The sequence below is a fragment of the Diorhabda sublineata genome, chromosome 1 (assembly GCF_026230105.1).
Source record: "Diorhabda sublineata isolate icDioSubl1.1 chromosome 1, icDioSubl1.1, whole genome shotgun sequence".
NCBI classification, from domain to species: Eukaryota; Metazoa; Arthropoda; class Insecta; order Coleoptera; family Chrysomelidae; genus Diorhabda; species Diorhabda sublineata.
Genome location: NC_079474.1, coordinates 11713573 through 11735260, shown reverse-complemented (window position 1 = coordinate 11735260; position 21688 = coordinate 11713573). Strand labels below are relative to the sequence as shown.

The 21688-nt window shown below is 29.5% G+C and overlaps 2 protein-coding genes across 3 annotated transcripts; one reads left to right on the top strand and one right to left on the bottom strand.

Annotated features, from left to right (window-relative positions):
* The first annotated feature begins 769 nt into the window (after nucleotides 1–769).
* On the top strand, nucleotides 770–11468 carry LOC130442396 (protein toll-like). Its single transcript, XM_056776477.1, has 6 exons — nucleotides 770–1068; nucleotides 2797–4257; nucleotides 4318–4555; nucleotides 6833–7197; nucleotides 7287–7451; nucleotides 9255–11468. The coding sequence occupies exons 2-6, from the start codon at nucleotides 2803–2805 to the stop codon at nucleotides 10095–10097; spliced, it is 3066 nt and encodes a 1021-aa protein (XP_056632455.1). The 5' UTR covers nucleotides 770–1068; nucleotides 2797–2802; the 3' UTR covers nucleotides 10098–11468.
* Nucleotides 11469–13811: 2343 nt separating this feature from the next.
* On the bottom strand, nucleotides 13812–21513 carry LOC130442403 (tetratricopeptide repeat protein 7B). 2 transcript variants are annotated; one of them, XM_056776490.1, is made up of 13 exons: nucleotides 21272–21513; nucleotides 21057–21208; nucleotides 20657–20784; nucleotides 20395–20597; nucleotides 20202–20322; nucleotides 19935–20115; nucleotides 19684–19881; nucleotides 18016–18214; nucleotides 17793–17961; nucleotides 17455–17737; nucleotides 15722–15872; nucleotides 14533–14771; nucleotides 13812–14472 (listed from the first exon to the last, which is right to left on the bottom strand). In XM_056776490.1, the coding sequence occupies exons 1-13, from the start codon at nucleotides 21396–21398 to the stop codon at nucleotides 14143–14145; spliced, it is 2481 nt and encodes an 826-aa protein (XP_056632468.1). In that variant the 5' UTR covers nucleotides 21399–21513; the 3' UTR covers nucleotides 13812–14142. The 2 variants fall into 2 exon arrangements, with proteins under 2 accessions (XP_056632468.1, XP_056632478.1); XM_056776500.1 differs by having other exon boundaries at nucleotides 19717–19881; nucleotides 21272–21500.
* Nucleotides 21514–21688: the final 175 nt, after the last annotated feature.

The following is a 21688-nucleotide window of genomic DNA, read 5'->3' as shown; positions in this document are numbered from 1 at the left end:
ATACATGCACATTTCAGGCCTAAATATATCATTAACTATTAACAAATTGAAATTTTTACATTATTCTAAATTTATTTCTCACTTAATATCAATTCTTTTCCCTCCTGTTGTTTAAATATTCCCATAAGTACTTAAAAGCAGTTCAAGAGTATTCAATAGCTGTGTAACTATACCAATAGAGACTAAATTGCTTAAAAGAAAAGAATAACCTAACTAAATTCTTTACAAGGCACCAATGGGTTTCAATCTATCAAATTAATTCTAATAAAAATGTAATATAACATTTAAATTCATGAAAATATATCTCAATGACTATTTTAAGTAATAAATTCATGTATAGTTGAGGCCTAAGTATTACGAAAATTGTTTGTGATGAAATACTTAGTTAGTAAATTTAATTAAATAGGAAATACGAAGAAAGGTTTAGTCGGAATCCAGATTTTCCGAGACTCATTTTCAAAACTGTAATTTACATATTGCATTAGATAATTATCTTTCAGAAATTCCCAATGGTATTAAACAAAAACAAGTTTTATTATCAATTCTACGTTGCCAAACTTCAATGTTTATATGATCATTACAGTACTATTATTTTATTTTTTATCAATAACTCAAGATATTAGCTCCAACATATGCAAGTAAACAACGATTTTGTATAAAACTAATGTATTTATGTAAAAAAACTGACGTTTTCAGTGTGTTATGAAAAAAAAAATTCATCATATTTTGTAATAAATATTGTAATCCTGGCAACATTGAGAAATATGACATTCGACAAACGTCAACATAACAAAGTTTTAGTGGATAAGATCCTTAGATTAGTCCAGATTAGTCTAAGATAAGATCCGTGTTTTGAGTGTAAATATGTATAATGTTTTAGTGTAAAAATATTTATTTGAAAAATATATATTATAACAGGTAGTCAATGTTACAATTAATGTTGTACAAATCGAATTTAAAGTGCCGTAAATCAGATATTAGATTGGTGATTATAAACAATATGGAAGTATTTGTTTAATTCCAAGAATTGAATTTTAATGTATTTATAGATTGTTAATATATACCAGAGTAAGTACATTTTTTAATATTATTTTTATTGTTACTGAGAATTCTCTTTGAAATTAGAGTATTATAGAATTTGAATAATTTATTGTTAAATATATTAAAACCATCTTCATAAAATTCCTTGATATATTATTGGCTTATTATTTGGACGAACATATTAATTTACGTCTAATGTTATTTTACAAACAAATCTATATATAGTAGTAAATATGTGATGAAAAACATGTTTGCTTGGGGAGGAAAAAACTGATAAATATTGAGGAGTTTGTTGGAATATATAAAATATATATTAAAATTAATTATTTTATTGGGATTGCCTGCCTGGGAATCGATATATAAATATTAAATATCAATTAGCGGTGGTACCAGTTATTTATAATTATTAGTCTGTTGAAACCACATTTTTTTCTAATCTGAAAGCTGTTTGACAATATTATGTGAATCAAAAGTGTTGAATAACTAGAATTTTGGTATTTCAACTACTTTGAGTTTCAAAAAATACATATATACATTGCACATTACAAGTGTATAAATAAGTTTATCAATTTAGATAAAAGTATTTGCTTACCAAAACTTGAATCATTCAAATCATAATCTATTTGGTTTGATTTTTAAAATTTTATGGTCGGTTCTAATTTATAATTAATGACATGGTAATTACAAAATTTTAAGGTAAGAACTATAATAACTATTCCATCCACATTTACTATTGAATTATTTAATTTTTGGAAAATTGTGTGTCGTGCTATATGTGAAAATGGTAAATAAAAACTTGAAATTTTCCTTTACTATTTAATTTTTGTGTTTGATTCCCTCAATTATTTCTATTTTCCATTTATACAGAGTGAATCATTTGTATCTGTCAAAAATATATTTAGTTTAAACTCTATTCCTACTTCATTTATACAGTGTGAGTCGTTTGTGTTGTACGAATTGTATCTGTGTTATTTTAAATCAATTCAAACTCTTTTTGCTCTTAATTTATACAGTGTGAATAATTTGTAGCAGTCCAAATTATATCTGTGTTCTCTTCAATTCATTTATACATTTGTGCTCTCGTTTTATACAGTGTGAGTCGGTTTTAGTGGTCCAAACTGTAATTGTTCACTTTTGAATCGATTCAGACATTTTTGCTCTCGATTTATACAGTGTGAGTCGGTTTTAGTGGTCCAAACTGTAATTGTGCACTTTTGAATCGATTCAGACATTTTTTGCTGTCGATTTATACAGTGTGAGTCAGTTTTAGTGGTCCAAACTGTAATTGTGCTCTCTTTGAATGATTCAGACCTTTTTTGCTCTCAATTTATACAGTGTAAATCATTTGTAGCAGTCCAAATTGTATCTGTGTTTTCTTCAATCCATTTAGACTGTATGCTTTCGTTTTATACAGTGTGAGTCGTCTCTAGTGGTCCAAATTGTATCTGTACTCTCTCAATTTGAATCATACTTTCTGTTTTAATTAATTTTGTTTTTGTTTATACAGTCTGTGTATGTAAGTATTTATATTTATTTACAATCAACCAGACATTTCTTGAATAAAATATATCTGCTTATAGCTATTAAGAAACAAATTATATCGCTTTTAAAAACATACTATATGTGAATATATTATTTTATTATGTATAAATAGACTATTTGGGGTTAATATATGTAAATTTGTTTAAGAATTGACTGTATAAGATTTAAAAATGTAGTTTTATTGTACGTACCAAACTTTTTTCATTGTTTTAGATTAAAATGGCATTATCGATATTTCTGTTTACATTATTTGTCGCCGTTCAAGAAGTAATCTCCACTAGTCAATGTGACAATAATAATTCAACACAATGCTTATGTTTGTACGCCGAAGATTACGAATATCAATGCCCCCGATCATATACCAATATTCTAATTCGCGCCATGCCCGAAAATTATTTAAACATAGATTGTTACGATATGGAAACGTTCGATATAAATCTTCTACCAAATTATACGAGTGGACATACCAATTCCCTGACGATACGATATTGCCCTTTACCCCAGGATAATTTTCTACCGATGCTCGACAGATTTGACGTAAAAAACGTGGCGCAATTCAAATTGGACAACAATACTTCAACCGAAGACAGTATAACCAAAAAAATATTCTACGGACTAGAAGATTTGAGCATTTTAACCCTATTTCACATGGGGATTAAATTAGAGGATGATATACTTGAATATCTCCCTAAATTATCACAATTATATATGGAAAATAGCGAAATTACAGATTTGGATAGCTTCAAATTCCCAACGGGTTTGAAAGTGTTACATATAACAGGAAATTTACTCAATGAAGTACCACAAGGAGTATTTCAGAATCTAACCGAGTTAAAACAACTACATCTGTGGAATAACAGGATAACTAGGATAAGAGGGAAGGATTTTACCGGATTAAAACGTTTGAAATCCTTAGAATTGAGTATGAATCGTATAAGTACCATAGAAGAAGATAGTTTTGCGGAACTTATTGAATTGAAAACAATAAATTTGAGAGCTAACGATATAAGACGTGTCAATAAGACTTTATTCGAAAACAACAAGAATCTAACTAGTATCAGGATGGAGGATAACCCAAATTTGATATTACCCGAAGGATTATTTTCCAATTTAGAAAATTTAACGAATGTTAATATAAAAAATTCCGGTATCGAAAACATACCTGGGAACATTTTTGAAAATTCCACCAAGATAATTTACTTATATATGCAGAAGAATCGATTCGAAACGATTCCAAAAAATCTATTTTGGAAATTGAGCCAATTAAAAAAATTAGATTTGAGCCACAATAAATTAAACACTTTAGATGATGATATTTTTAACGATTTATCAAATTTGGAATACCTAAATTTAGATTACAACAACATATCTTATATATCGGAAGATTTGTTTAGAAATACGAGAAATTTGGCAACGCTCAGTATGAAATATAATAAAATATCTGATATCCATATCGAGGCTTTTTTGTGGTTAAAAAATTTGATACAACTCGATCTCTCTAACAACGTTTACGAGGCTAATTATATAGATGGGGCTAGTCCGTTCGCCAGATGCGACGCTGTCAAATCTCTAAGTTTGTCACATAATCTCATTACGAAATTTCCTAGTGTTCTCGTCGGTATGCGGAATGTCGAAGAGATTCGTTTGAATTACAACAAAATACTAACCATTCAGGTATAGTTTCTCATATACAAAGTGGATTCGAAATAATTTGTTTTATTTTTTTGTTTCAAGGTTATTGAAGTCACTTCGGCGTTATCTTCGAAATTGAGGGTAGTCGATTTGAGTAACAACGAAATTGGGGATGTGGACTTCGAGGGTGTGGAATATCAAAGTGAACTTAATATGAGGCAGTTGGATGCTTATCATAACGACGAAAGGCAGTTGATTTTGTATTTGAGTGGCAATCCGTTGAAATGCGATTGCGGAAATTATGATTTGGTTCGTTATATCAAGAACGACATGACGCCAGGTGAGAATATTTCATTTTTTTTTAAATTATCTTTTATTTATACAGTGTGAATCGTTTGAAGTAGTTTCAAATGATAACGATTTCTTTTTTGAATATTTTACCGATTATTTTTGATCTTGATTTATACTGAGTGAGTCATTTGTATAGTCAAAATTGTGATCATGTTGTCTTCAATCGATTCAGAAACTTTTTGCTCGTTATTTATACAGTATGAGTCGATTTAAGTGGTCCGAATTGTATATGTGTTCTCTTCAATGCATTTAGACACTTTTCGCTCCTTATTTCTACAGTGTGATTCGATTTTACTTGTCCAAATTGTAAATGTGCTTATTTAATTTAATTCAGATCCTTTTTGTCTGTTATCTATACGGTGTGAGTCGATTTTAGTGGTCCGAATTGTATCTGTCTTCTCTTGAATTTGTTCAGACTATTTTTGCTCCTTATTTCTACAGTGTGATTCGATTTTACTTGTCCAAATTGTAACTGTGCTTATTTAATTCAATTTAGATCCTTTTTGCTTGTTATTCATACACTGTGAGTCGATTTTGATGGTCCAAATTGTATCTGTGTTCTTTTGAATTTGTTCAGACTCTTTTTGCTCCTTATTTCTACAGTGTGAGTCGATTTTACGTGTCCAAATTGTAACTGTGCTTATTTAATTCAGTTTAGATCCTTTTTGCTTGTTATTTATACAATGTGAGTCGATTTTAATAGTCAGAATTGTATCTGTGTTCTTTTGAATTTGTTCAGACTCTTTTTGCTCCTTATTTTTACAGTGTGAGTCGGTTTTACTTGTCAAAATTGTGACTGTGCTTATTTAATTCAATTTAGATCCTTTTTGTTTGTTATCTATACAGTGTGAGTCGATTCTGGTTTTCCGAATTGTATATGTGTTCTATTCAATGCATTTAAACACTTTTTGCTCCTTATTTCTACAGTATGAGTCGATTTTACGTGTCCAAATTGTAACTGTGCTTATTTAATTCAATTTAGATCCTTTTTGCTTGTTATTTATACAATGTGAGTCGATTTTAATAGTCAGAATTGTATCTGTGTTCTTTTGAATTTGTTCAGACTCTTTTTGCTCCTTATTTTTACAGTGTGAGTCGGTTTTACTTGTCAAAATTGTGACTGTGCTTATTTAATTCAATTTAGATCCTTTTTGTTTGTTATCTATACAGTGTGAGTCGATTCTGGTTTTCCGAATTGTATATGTGTTCTATTCAATGCATTTAAACACTTTTTGCTCCTTATTTCTACAGTGTGAGTCGATTTTACTTGTCCAAATTGTGCCTGTGCTTATTTAAATCACTTCAAATCCTTTTTGCTCCTTATTTCTACAGTGAATTGGTTTTACTTGTTCAACTTGTATCTGTACTTATTTAATTAACTTGAAATCGTTTTCGTTTGTTATTTATATAGTGTGAGTCGATTTTAGTTGTTCAAATTGTATCTGCTTTCTCCTAATTCATTTCAGATCTTTTTTACCTTCCTTTCATACAGTGTGAGTCGGTTTTGGGGGTCCAAATTGCATTTATGGTTTCTTAATTCAATTCAGAGTCTTTTTGCTTTTCATTTATACAATATGAATCACTTGTATTGGCCAAAATTATAATATTTTCCTTTGAATTTGATCTAAACTTTTCTCATTCACAGATTTTTCAAATTTCTTGCACTTTTTTTCTTATTTTTAAATGTTTACAAATATTTTTCTAGTTTTTAATGTTTTTCCATTGTTTTTTGAGTCTGAAATTTTCCTTATATATCAGATCTAGGTTTACACAAATTTTTTTAGTTTCATTTTAAAACTTTTGAGTTCCTCGCAGTATTTTTTCTAATTTTTTCATAGTTCTAGCATCATTTTCGAATTTCTCTAATATTTCTTCGGATATAATTGAAATTCTAAGAAATTATTTAGTTTTTTGTGTTTTTTTGAAGATTTTTCTGATTTTCTTTCATTTTTATTAAAGATCTCACAATTTTTTTCGAATTCCTGCCTCTTTTATGAAACTTCCCCATTTTTTTCTCAAATTCCTTAATTTTTTATAACTTCCTCCCATTTTTGATATTTTAGAATTACTAAAATTTCTTCAAAATCCATTTATACAGTGAGAGTAATTCTTACTAGTCAAAATTAATTCAAAATTCAGAAATTAATTAAAATTCGTTTTACAACTCATTTATACAGGGAGAGATATAAAAACTCCAATATCAATTCAAAAACTATCTCCCTTTTTATTTTTGTATAATAAATAAAAAAAATATAATTATTTATAGCGGTAAAAGCGAAAATAGACATCAACGTCGATAATACCGAATGCGTCGAACCGTATACATACAGGGGCTACCAAATTACCGATCTAAAACCCAACGACATCACCTGTCAAGGTATCGTACAATGTCCCAAGGAATGTCAATGTTTTTGGAGACCCTACACCGATTACATCGAAATCGATTGTACTAACAGGAATTTAACGCAATTCCCCAACTTACAAATACCGAAAAAACAAATTTCCATCAATCTAGACGGGAATTATATACAAGGTGGTCTTCGTCCCGGTTTAGGTTACGAAAACGTCAAAATTTTAATTTTGTCCAATAATAGAGTTCGCGGCTTGAACTGGATCCCACAGGGTATCGAGGTGAGTGTTACCGTCAATTTTCGAGGGTTTTAACCTCGTTTTTCTGGGGTAGTTTAACCTCCTTATTCGATTTTGAAATTTTTTTTTAGATTTTGAAGTTGAACGGAAACGAATTAACGAATATTAGTTCAGAGCTATTGGAAATGATGAATAGTAGAATGAATTTAACGTTAATACAATTGTCGGATAATCCTTGGGATTGCGGATGTGAAGCCATCGATCTGCAAACCTTCATGAAGGATCATTATAGAAAAGTAAGTCGATTAGAGATTTTTTTTATGTTCGAAACTCAAAGTAACTCAATATAAAAGTCGATTGTCAATTTTGAGGCTCAACTTATCTTAAAAGTAATGAAAATATTCATGGAAATGATGAAAAAAAAGTCTAATGGATAAATATATTTTCAATTTTTATATTTTTGACTGTTTTAAATAAATCATAAAAAAACTGATTAAATTATGAAGAAAACATGTCCTGGATTTTAAATTTTCTTTTAAGGTCTATTTTGACTCGGTTTTTTTGACGGTTACTTACTGGTTTGTTTCTTTGATATTTTGAAGGTTTGTGTCTATTTTTTTTTAATGGTATTTTCCGTTTTCTGTGTTTTTTGTGGTTTATTTAGTGTTTAGTACAATGTCCAATCCCCAAAGTATTTTTTTTTATTTTTGTCTTCTGTTTATTGTTAGGATTTTTCTTTTTTTTTCAAGTTTTTCTTTTATTTTCGACTTTTGTTTTTTCTTTCGGTACTTTTCGAAGCATTTTGAATTTATTTTACGTAATTCTCACATTTTTGTCCTATTTTTCACTGGTTTTATAAGTTTAAAACATTTTCTTCAAATTTTCTTTTTTTTAGTGTTTTTTTTTATTATCCGATTCAAATCTACGCATTTTCTCGAATTTCGCCGTTATCCTTTGGTTTCTTTTTGAAATTTTTAAATTTTCAATATTTTTTTTAGAATTTTCAATTTTGTCAAAATTCGGTATTTTTCGTAATTTTTTTCACTATTTCTTGTAATTTTGTTAGTTATCTATTTTTATTACGATTTTCGTTTTAGTTTTTCACGTCTTTGCAGAAATTCCATATTCTGTCCCTAAATTTTTTCCAAAAACGTGCATTTTTTTATATTCTCGTTATTTTTCAATTTTTTGGGGGGTTTAAGAAGAATTTTTTATAAAATTTTTATGAAAATCAATATTTTTTCAAGACCTTCGTAGAATTTCCGAAATTCACAATATTTTTTAAATCTTTTGTATTTTTTCTGAACTTACTCGAAATTTATCAAATTTTTTAATATTCCTCAATCTTTTTTGATCAAAATTTTTTCCGATTTCTCTTTTAGTTTTTCGTTTCTTTTTAATAATTTCAATTTTTTCCAAAATTTTCTTCGTTTTTAGTGGGCTCCAAAAATTTTTTGCTATTTTTTAGTCTTGGCGTCTTTTTGGAAATTCCATATTTTATTCTTCAATATTCCAGCAAGTTTCATATGATTTGTCCATTTTTGTTTTTAAAATTTTTCCTCCGTTTTGGGTTTAAAAGGATTTTTTTTTAGTTTTTCGCGTCTTTTTCGAAATTCCGTATTTCATTCTTCAATTTTCCAGCAAGATTCTTATAATTTTTCCAATTTTTCATTTTTGTTTTTGAAATTTTCTTTCATTTTTTTTTTTAATCATGAATTTTTTTTCTAATTGTAATTTTTCCATTTCCTTCACAGTTTCTTGTATTTTTTTCTTATTTTCCATTATTGTTTACAACATTTTCCCCTATTTTGGGTTTAAAAGCATTTTTTACGATTTTTCTTTTATTTTTCCGCGTCTTTATTGAATTTCCATATTTTTTAATTCCATTTTTTTATTCAAAAACATAATTTTTTTTATTTCCCTTGATTTTTCAAAGTTTCTTGTAATTTTTATTCATTTCCATTTTTTTTTCCAAATGTTTCCAATTTTTTGGATTCTAGAAGTGATTTTTTCAATTTTTTAAATTAATTGCATTAAACTGCGATAAAGTACTGAACACACGCACCACCGACATAAATCTAACCATAATCTGATTTCAGGTGAACCCGAACGACGTCATTTGCAAAGAAGACAGTAAATTACTGATCGAAAAGACAGATCTATGCAGTAAATCGACTAAATTCATATTAATGACCGTTTTACCAATACTGACATTCCTGCTACTGACAACTATAACTTTAATATTTTACATACAGTACAGACAAGAAGTGAAAATATGGTTATTTTCGAAAAATTTATGTTTATGGTTCGTAACCGAAGAGGAAATCGACGAAGACAAAATCTACGACGTATTCATCAGTTATTCTAACAAAGATCAAGAATTCGTCATGCAAAATCTACTTCCGGTTCTCGAATCCGGTCCGAGACCGTTCAAAACCTGCATCCACGATAGAGATTGGGAACCCGGTGAGATGATATTGACCCATATAGCGAATTCCGTTCGAAATTCCCGAAGAACCCTCGTAGTATTATCGAATAATTTCCTGGATAGCGTTTGGGGTATACACGAATTCAAAACGGCGCATACCCAAGCCGTCAAAGAGGGTAGAGCTCGCGTGGTGGTGATTAAATACAGCGAATTGGACGAGGGTAGATTGGACGAGGATATAAGGGCGTATTTGAATACGAATACTTACGTGGAATGGGGTAAACCGTGGTTTTGGAATAAGCTCAAATACGCTTTACCCCATTTGAGGACTAGGGGGTTTTACGAATCGAATCAAAGGCGGGTTAATATGATGTTGAAGATCGATGGGAAATTCGATTCGGCGGAAAGTCCCCCGCCGGTTATTTTGAGTCCTGCTCTGTTGGATGATAGGGTTTCCAAGTATGGGGATGTGGGAATTTCGTGTCCCGAAACGCCTTTGGTTCGGAAAACGTGAATTGCGTCTTCTTTTTTTTTGAGTTTAAATGGTGGACATGTTCGGGGGATTATTCGTATGGAAATTTTGAGGTTTGGTATTTGGATTTGTGAAGCCGGATCTGTCTTAATGGTCGATCGAATACTTGGGATTTTCGAATTTTTCGCAAATTTGATTTTTTCATGGTTTTTCAGGATGTTTTTATTGGATTTTCTTAGTAGTTTTTCGAATTTTTCATTTTTCGACAATTTTTGAAAACATTTTGTAATTTTTTTTAGTTTCTCAGTTTTTTTACCGAATATTTATTAAAATTTTATTTGTGTTATTCAGTTTTTCGAAAATTATTCACACTTTTTTCAATTCCTTGAATTTTCCCAAATTTCCACCGAAAATATCAATATTATTCCTGTTTTTCCAAATTTTCAAGAATCAATTTCTCGGTTTTTTCAAATTCCCACCGAATGTTTTCCATTTTTCGAAGTTTTATCAAAAATTTTTGCCCTTTTCAGATTTTCACCGAAAGTTTTCAATTTTTTCTTCGCTTTTTCCAATTTTTCGTTTATCAATTTTTCGAAAATTTTTCCAATTTCTCGATTTTTTTCGAAGTGCCAACCAAAGTTTTCGCTTTCTTTTGCATTTTTTCAAATTTGTTTCCAACTTCTTCGAGTTTTTCCAAATTTTCAAAATTTTTGTCCCATAACTCTTTTTAAACTTTCCAGAAATGTTTTCCAATTTCTCGGTTTTTTTAGTTTCACCGAAAATTTCCCCCACTTTTTCAAAATTTTCCCCAATTTTTTGTATTTTCGAATTTTCAAGGTTTCTGTCCCCGTGACTTTTTCGAAAATTTCTCCCAATTTCTCGAATTTTCAAAATGTATCCCACATTTTCGAGTTTTTTCCAGTTTCCAAATTTTTGTCCCCTCGTCCTTTTTTGCCCTCACATTCTTTCCGTTTTATCCAGTTTCTCAATTTTTTTTATATTTTCTAGTTGTCGTTCAAAAATTGATTGATATTTCGTACCTCATCTGATTTTCTTCATTTTTCTTCAAAATTAATGAGAATTAAAAAAAAATTAACTTCCCTCCCTCGTAATTTTTTTCAATTTCTTCAATTTTCCTCTATCTTTTTAAAATTTCTCACATCTTTAATGTTTTTGTTCTACAGATTTAAATTTCCTTGTATTTCAATTTTTCGTGTTTAAAAATTTTCTATATTTATTTAGATTTCTCAAATATTTTTAGTTTTTTGATCCTCTTTTTAAATTTTCATCGTTCAAGTTCTCAAAATTTTCATAGAATCTTCAATTTTTTTCCGAGCCTCTCGCACCTTTTTCGAATTTTTTCCTCTAATTCAGTATTTAACACGCCAATGGCGTTTTTTTTTATTTTTTATTCCAATACTCCAAAAAACGTTTTGCTCACTTAACGACCTATCGTTATCAAACTTCATTTTATACTACCTTTATTTTATTGTTATCAAAACTGTTGAACAGTTCATAGTTTTTATTATACCCTGTATATAATATATACACATAAACAATATATATTTTTTATATGATATACCACAAAATATTTCAATTTAGTGCAATTTTCATATTTCAATATGTTAAAGAAGAAGATGCAATTTCAATATTTTCCTTTGAAAAATCGATTTTTTTTCTTCCTATATCGAATCCGAAAATCCATTTCATATATAATTTTCTCAACTTTGTGCCAAAATATTCATAACACTTCCTCTATATAAGTTTTTACCTCATTCCTTCTTTTAGATTATAACGAATCACCCTCGTAGTTTTGGATTCGAAGATATTTTTAAAAAATCCCAGATGGCGTTGTATTTACGTCATTGTTCCTATATGACTAGATACTTTCAATAAACCCCGTCCATAACTAAAAGGTAACATTGAAATACTAAATTCGGCATTCTTCTTATTTTTTGGTCTCTATCTAAAGTTGTTAATAGCCAGTAATTGTCGATAAATCGAGGTGATGTTTTGCATTTAAGAACGTTCATTTCTTAAATATAAGATTTTGACAGGTTAGAATTTAAGTGATGTTATCTAAGTCAGGTTCGGACTTAGTAATTAATGTATATAGAGACTATTTTATGTAAAAAAAATTTAAGACATGTTATATTTTTTTTTCAGAGAATTTTTTTAAAAAAAATTGTTTCGATTATAAATATTCCGTTTTTTAAATAAATATTTTATAATTGTTATTTTATTCCATTATACAGGGGGTTTTGGCTACATAGAAAGAAAAAAATATATATTTAATTTGATATCGTTAGAGTAAAATCGACGTTTTTAAAGGTTAAAACGTTTATAAGTGGAAATAAGTATCGAGTTATTTTTGAAATAGATAAAACTCGATAGGGGTTTCAATTTAAAAGTTTCAAGTCCTTCAGGAAATTTCCTTTAGGTTCTTTTTTAAGTTTTTTTAAAAACTGTAATGTTGCCTCAATTTTTGTCCAGATTCTCAAAGTTTTTTCAATTAATTTTTAAGTATTTGGCATCATTCTTAAAACTTAATGTAAATTTTTTCCGAATTTCTCGATGTTTCTTCATAGTTTTATACTATTTCTTTAGTTCCTAGCAACTTTTTTTTAATTCTACTATTTTTTCGAGTTTTTTTCAGTTTTTTTATCGTTTTTCTCCAAAGTATTTTGCGTTATTTTTCAAATTTATTTCTGATTTCCTTCTATTTCTACGTGTTTCCGACCGTATTTCATCGTTTTTCTAGAATTTTTGGTATTTTCGCCGAATTTTATTCCAATTAGCGAACTTTTTCACAATTTATTTAGTTTTTTGCCTCTTTTTTTTTTTCAAGTTCTCCCATCTTTTTTACAATTTTTTCAATGGTTTCCGTATCTTTTCAAGAATTTCTCACATTTTCCCCAAATTTTCTTCAGTTTTTTCAATTTCTTAAGTATTTTGCATAATTTTTAAAATTTTTCCCATTATTTTTCTATATGTTTCTAACCCTTTTTCCAATTTTTTCAATAGTTTTCTTATCTTTTCAAGAATTTCTCACATTTTCTCCGAATTTTCTTGAGATCCTTGAGTGTTTCTGATCATTTTTCATTGTTATTCCAATTTTTTTCAGAATTACTCGTAATTTCTCCCAATTAGCCTCATATTTTACAAGATTTCATAATTATATTCATTTTCTTGTTAATTTTTTTAATTTTTCACACTTTTTTCCCAGTTTTTCAATTAATTTTCGATTTTGGATTTTTTTAAATTCCCTAAACTCCAAACGTTTTCAGTATATCGATTTTCCACATTTTTTTTTTCTATATCAAATTTTCCAAAGTTCTTACAAACATTCGTATTGTCATATTTTCTCCAAGTTTTTTCCAATCTTATTTCCCTATTTTTCTAATTTTCCGTATTCTCCAAATTTCCTCGAGATTTTTTCAAATTCATGTCCTTTCTGATATTTTCATTATTTTTCCGGATTTTTCTAAATATTACCTTCAAAATAAGATAGTGCTTTAATTTAAAAAAAAATCAAAATACCACCACTTTTGATAAACCCTATATTCATCAAATCACTCATGAAATATACTACGTCACTAGAGCCTAACTATCATTTCAAACGATATATCAAACAACTTTTTCAAAATTTATTTACATGCAACGTTGCCAAGTTCAAATATATTTCCAAGTTTACCGGAAATAAATATTTCCGATACCATTTTTGTTGCTTAAGGGATGAAATAAAACGGTTTTACATCCAATAAACTCGTTTACTTGTCCAACAATATTAAATCTCCTTAGAACTAGTAAAAAATGATAATAATATACAAAAAATAACAATATATCACCGCATAAAAGTTCATAGACAAACGTAACAAAGTATTTCATAGAATAATAGATTTAAAATGTTTAATACGATGTTGGAATACGAAAAAAGAAGAAGATTTTTGTTTATTTTCGGTAGAAGTACTATAAATCCTTGACGATTTAATGTTATGATTATTAAATGGTTAATTTGACAACTATAATCTGTCACCTGTCACCCCGATATCTACGAAATCGTTAATTTGGAAAAGAAAAAAATTTTTTATTCGAAACATAAAGGAACCGAGCTAAAAGGAAGAATAGGACTATTTTGTTCTTCTAGAAGGGCAGTAGCCATGGCGTTACTCGCATTCTCAAATTCCCCTAACGCTTCCAGAACTTTCCCCAAATTATACCAAGTGATGTGATTTTTCGGTTCGATTTTGGCAGCCTCCCTCAAAGTTGTTTCCGCTAACCCCTGAAAATCCAAATAATGGTAAACGAGCCCTAATTGTTGTAAGGATTTGACGTGAAGGGGATTGATGGCTACGGCGTTTTGGAAGCACATTTTGGCGTCCGTCCATTGCTGTTTGTGCATGTGGAGTAAACCTTTCTGTATAAAAAAAAATTATTACGAAAAAAAAATGTATTCAATATGTAAATCGATACTTACCATATGCATTATGTGATGACTCAAAGGGTATATTTGCATAGCTTCGTGCAAGCACATTTGTACATCGGTCGGTTGGTCTAGGGCTAGATAGAGCTCGGCTAGTAGTAACCATATTTCTACTTGCAACATCCAAGCCCTTTGCGGCCCAGGTCTAGGGTTGAAGCTACTTACAGAGCTGGCTACCTCGCTTAGGGCCTGTTCTACGCGCGAAGCGGCCATGTTGTGTAAATGTAAAGAACCTAAAAGTTATATACACGAATTTGAAATTGGGAAATTATTATTTTCTCCCATTAAAATGTAGTGGATATAGAATTTTTTAAATATATAACGTGAGTTCATTCGAGCCCGTCCGGTCATGATTTTTGTTTACGTTGTTGGAAGCGATGTATACAAACTGCAGGGCCGGACTGAGTAGGAAGCTTATTATGACCAAAGTAAAAGAAATAGTTTTAAAAATGAATAAAAAAGATAAAATTCAGTGAAATCTGGTAAATTTTACGTAAAATGTAATAAATATTATTTAATACATGACTTAAAAGGGTATTAAGTTAATTATGAATAGAAATCATAATAAATGATATTTTCAAATAATCGTCGTGTTAAACGTTCGTGCCAGGCCGGTCTTGTTCTTTGTTTATGTTGATAGAAGCGATGTAAACAAACTGCAGGGCCGGACTGAGTAGGAAGCTTATTATGACAATCCTCGACTAAAGTAAATGTAATAGTTTTAGAAATGAACAAAAAGATAAAATTCAGTGAAATTTGGTAAATTTCACGTAAATTATAATAAAATTTATTTAATAGATGACTTAACAGGATATTAAATTAATTATGACCAGAGGAACAATTACAAAAATCGATCTTTTCAAATATTCTTCGTATTAAAGGTTCGTGCCAGTCCGGTCGTGTTGTTTGTTTATGTTATTAGAAACGATGTGACCAAACTGCAGGGCCGGCTCAAGTCAGAAGCTTCGCGTGACGTGATTTTGAAATAAAATAATATTTCTCGACCGAACAAATCCGCCACTGCTTTGTTTACGTTACTTTTGAATAAAATGTAAAGTGAACAAATGCCAGTGACGGATTGGCTCGATTTTTTGCACTACTGATTGCCAGAAAAAAAGAAAATTCATAAAATTTCGATAAAAAAATGGAATTTTATATTTTTTGAAGTAAATCTGATACTTACTTGAGTCTTTATCTGACATTTCAGAAGTGTATAGTTGGAAGACTGATCTGGTATCGCTTTTCCTGTCGCATTCTGGCATATCTGAAATTGCTTGGCCTTCGTATAAATTTTTCCATAATTCAAGCATCTGTTTGGCAGTTAGTAACGCTTTCTATTGGAAATAAAGAATATTATGATGAAAAGAAAACCATAAAAATATCAGTTTTTAAAAATTTTCTGATTTTTCAATTTTCTTGTACCTATACTGTACAGTACTCACGATTTTCCAGAATTTATACTTTGCCGATTCTTCACAAAAATGTGTTTCAATTGATTACGGCTTTTTTGAAATTTGTCATTTTTTCTATCGATTTTTTTTCAATATTTCCAGATTTTATCAGAATCTTTATGAATTTGTATAATTTTTCTCGGAATTTTTTAACTTTCTTTTGTCTCTTACATGTATTTTCCATTTTTTACAATTTTATCTAATTTTCCTAATATTTTTATAGATTTTCTGGAAGTTTTTCCAATGTTTTTCGTACTTCTTTTGAATACAACTGTTTCACGCATTTCTCAATTCTTCCATTTTTTTTTCTCGGCATTTATTGAATTTTCTGTGAATTTTCAAACTTCCATAAGTTTTTGGTGATTTTTTTGTAAATTTTCGAATTTCTTTGCACTTTTTCATTTTTTGTTCTAATTTTTCACACATCTCCACCACATATTTATGTGTTTTTCTTTTGAAGTTTTTTACAGATTTTTTCCAAATTCTACAATTTTTATGCTTTTTTTGGAAACCTTCCGTCCTTTTTATAAATTTGACAAATTTTCAAAAGAATTCTCTCATTTTCTTATGAATTTCTCACAAATATTTAGGGGATTTTTCCCTGAAAATTTTTATATTTTTTTATGAATTTCTGAAATCCTTTTTTTTTAATATCTGACATTTTTTCTCGAGATATTTTCGAATTTTCTCCAACATACAATATTTTCCCTATTTCCTTCCGATTTTTCAACATCTTTCGGGTTGTCGTAACTTTTTTGTAATTTTTTGCACATTTTCAGTTTTATTTTGAATTTTGCATATTTTTTTATCATAATTTATTGAATTTTTCAGTTTTTCCGATGTTTTCTATTGGAGTTTATCGAATTTCCTTCGGATTTTTTAACAGGTTTTTTCATTATTCACATTTTCACCACATATTGATGTGTTTTTCTATTGAAGTTTTCTTTGTGAATTCTACAATTTTCACGCATTTTCAAGTTTTTTATATTTTTTTATCAGAGTTAATTAAATTTTTCGCATTTCTCAGTTTTTCCTTTTTTTTTTTCGGAGTTTATAGACTTTTCTACGAATTTTTTAACTTCATCCAGTTTTTCGTGTTTTTTTGTAATCTCTCGAATTTCTTCGTACTTTTAGAGTTTTTATAATTCTTTACATTTTTACTACATACTACAAAGTCCTTTTTTGAAATTCTATTTTTTTCAATTTCTGGCATTTTACTTGAGATATTTTCGATTTTTTCCCAATATCTAACATTTTTCCAAATTCGCTTCTCTTTTTTCTCGAAATTTTCACAAATTTTTCCACTACCCTCTCGCCTCCCCCCCCTCTTGTCAATTTGGAATTTAACAAATCAACTTCCACTCATTGAAATATCGAAAACAAGCAAATTGTCACAATTGTCAAAGACAAAAAAAATAAAAATTGAAATGAAAATATACAGTGGATCAAAAAAAAAAAAACTCACCTCACCCCCAAACTCGTGCAAATCTAAATACGCTTTGACGTACATGAGATTCAAACTATCCGGATATTCCTCCAAAGCGTTTTCCACGACCAAAAGGGCATTTGTATGTTGCCTCTGCGCCGTTAATAACAAAACTAAAAGATGCACTGATGTCGAATGATCCGGATGTAGGTCCAAACTGACACGAACGTGCTGTTGAGCTTCCGGAATATCACCAATCACAGCCAACTGAAGCCCCAGATAATATCGAGATAAATAATCATTCGGTTCCAATTCCACGGCGCTAAAATTTCACATTTCGATCATTTCAAAACAAAAAATTCCCTTAAATTCCATACCTTCGAAAGTTATTCAAGGCATCATGTCGGAATCTATCCTTCTCTTTCCGTAACGCACTTATTTCCGCTTGGAGATGATAACCGATACCTATGTATAAGTGACATCTACCTAGAAGCCCGCCGTACGCTACTAACGCCATCTCTCGCGCTCGTACACTAAAATCGGTACCTGAAATATTGTTCCAATACAAACTTTTCGCTTCCCCATCGTATATATACCGACCTTCAGCGGGTAAACCGAGGTGTTCGTAACATAATTTGGCTATTAACAGACAGTTGCTGGGTTCGTTGGGTTCTAGACGTATAACTTCTTTTAAAACAACGAAAGCTTGTTCGTATCTGTTGATAGATAGAAGACTCAAGGCGTATTGCTTCCACATGTGAGCCTCTTCGAACGAAAACTTCATCGAACGTTCCAAAGACTGTATAAAACCATCGAAATATATAGAATTGATTTTTTTCACAGCAATATTAATAGAAGTGGGTCAAAACATTCACTAGTATGAATAATTTCTTATAATTCCCCATTTAAAACCAAATTGATCATATTTAATAATTGGCAATAGTATGAAATTAATTTAGGAAATAAATTTCTTCTTTTGAGCCAGTCTGGCACTGCTCTTTGTTTACATTCCGAGCGCATGTTGTATAAAGGGCGTGTTATAGACCACAACCAATGAGAAAAATCTTAAACACCGCCATATTTGGATATTAGCCATTCAGCAATAAGCGCGCGAACTCAAATGTTTATGTGATTGACATAAGTATCAAATATACCTTGTTCTTCGTAAAATTTTTATAAATAATTAACTAAAAAATATTTTTATTTCAATTAAAACTCTTTTAATTATAAACTGTTGCACGTTTTAATGGAAATAATAGCGAATTTTTGAGAACATGTAGATTAACAAAAATGTAAACAAAGAACACGACCGGAGTGGCTCAACGCACTAAATAATTCTTCAGCTATAAATCACATAATAACGATGACAGAACTTGTTATAACTCCCTGTACAACGAAAATATTGAATTTTGAGATTATTAGTCTGGGAAGGTGAGAAAAACATTTGTTTCAGAAAATATATTGACTGCTATTAACAGACAGTTGCTGGGTTCGTTGAGTTCTAGACGTATAACTTCTTTTAAAACAACGAAAGCTTGAGAATGCTCTAATACATTTTGTCTTAGGTTGCAAATACTACTTGAGGTACTCAAATTTTTGAGAGTTTATTAATATCCAAAACAAAATTGATTTTCTACAATAACTTGAGAAAGAACTGAAAAGAAATCTATTTTGTTTAATTAAAGTATTAAAAAATATGCAAATAAAAATATGTATATAAATTCATTTTATGCAGCTGCCATTTTGAATTTCCAAAATTTGAAAATAACAACTTTTTCATAAACTTTTCCTCTATATATTAATATAATATCGTTTTGTTTTTGTTTATTTAACTATACTTTTCACCCAAAAAAACAAATTTACAAAATCCAAAATGGTTCTTTTTCGATCTTATTTAACCAAACGAAACTGATTCAATTAAGAGGCAAAATTATTCAATATAGACACTAATATTGCAACAAAAATAGATTTTTTCAAAGTAAATTCAATAATAAATTCAAAATCCACTGAAGTTTCATTAACATAGGCATTAGAGGTAAAAATTATAGGTAAAACACACATATTAAGCACTGTATATTCATAATAAAGCTTTTCGGTCGCCCTTTTGGCTGCAGTTCAACTTCAGAGACACTTTCATGATCATAAAAGTGATTTATTCCATCACCAAGATTTCAACACTCTTAATTTTTGAAAAACGAATTCTATCTACTATCAAAATATGCAATTTTCGCATAACAATGAACAGACGAGCCCTAATGGTTAGAATACCTCTTGTAGCAGAGCAGTTTGACCCCAACGCACCGTAGCTACCGCTAATAAATCATAAACGGTAACAGCATCCTGGTAAGCACTGACTCTGATTTCCTTGAATTCTGGGGACTGAGATAATACAGCGTTCCTCACAGCCATAGATTCCGCTACCAATAGCAATAATATTGTCTCTTCGCATTCATTTCTAGGAATAAACTGAAATATAAACAATTAAGTTACAAATTAAATAACTAAATATATATAATTACTTGATTCAATGAAGCATAGTATTTCGGTTTCCATATTGAATTTTTTGGTACAGAATTCAAAGGGGCTTTGTATTTTTCTCCTAACATACCTTGTAGTATCAATTCAGCCATTTGACACATGAATTTCAGTCTAATATTATTGACACCGTGGGCTTCTATAGCACAAAGGGTGTTTCTGTATCTAGAAATAAAATAAATTCATCCCTATATAGATTATTTTCAATTTAAATTGATTTAAAGTTAGTTTAGTTTCTGTTTTACACTAACCTTTCTAAAGCTAACTCAGGCTTGTTTTTTTGTAAAAGAAATACAGGTGTTAATTGAATCGCTTGTTCCAAGATGTCTCCAAGTGGTTTTTGTTGAGCTGGTGGCTGTGGGGAATGACTTCCTACGAAATCAAGCTTATTCAATTTATTTTTTGAACCATATTTGTTTTAAATTGATAAGAAACAAATCTTACCAGTACTGAAAGTAGGTAATGTGGAATTTAGTTCTTTTTCCAATTTTTGCATATAAAGAAGACTCAAGTCAGTGGCTAAATCTAAACATTTAGACATCTCTTCTTGTTTTTCGGCTTTTTTGAATTTACTAGCTGCAGCGTCATCTTTTTGAAGACACAAAGCTTTAACTGCGTATGATTCAGCTACTATTTTCAAACTACGACTAAAAACATTCACCATAAATAAAAAAAACTGTCACTGTGTGTATTTTATGTTACTTACAGTGGGAGTTTTTTTTCTGTTAAATTTTGTAAATCGGCTAATTTGAAATGTTTTAAACCTTCTGTGTACTGGCCGCAAGCATACTGCAACTTTCCTAAGAGCAAATGTGCATCCATTGCCACTCCTGCCTTCAAAAATATATCAATTATTTCCAAAAACATTTTATATATTTTCGAAAAATAATAAAATGGCACCAAATAGAACCCCATCTCATTATTATTACCAATAATATTGGAAAAATTCATTTTACAATCACTTAAGTATTAAAACATAGTTATTACATCAAATTGTAATTAATGAATTATGTATTTTCTACTTTACATTTAATTTAAAACTAGAAACAACCTTGAAACTTCATTACACAATAAATGAACTTTATTTTATAAAATATTAAATTTACCTTAATGCCTTCTTCTGTTACGACCATGTTTAGGTAACGTTTGGCGTCTATTAGACCTAATTTTGCTCTATTGATATTCGCATCTATTGGTGGCCATTCTTCGAAAAAATTCTCTAGTTTACCCTCACCAATTAAAAAATCAGCCAAACACACTATAATTAATGATAATTAGTGTATTTACATCGTTTGATTACCTTTTTTATTGTTTTCTTTACCACAATCTGGAGATTTTTCCTTTAATTGTTCTGCTAATTCGATAACTCTCAACCAATTGGATTCTTCACGATTTTTTTCTATTTCTACTTCTACTCTAGTGGTACCCGATTTTACACGACTCGTCATTCTTATTATTTAATTCTAAATTGATTTTACGTTGAAAATTATTGTTTTTCTATAAGTCAACATTTACCATAACATAGTTTTAAGTTTGACAAATTTGACAATTAGTTTTTAAATCAAGTGTTGCCACAACCGGGCGCTTGAAAAAACTATAGAATATAAAACTAGACCGGACTACCTCGTTTCTACCATAGGGTCTGTTAAAATAATCACCTGCAAAATCTGCATGATTATTACTCGGAAGATGTATTAATTCCATGTGCTTAAAAAAATTTATATAACGCGCTAATTTT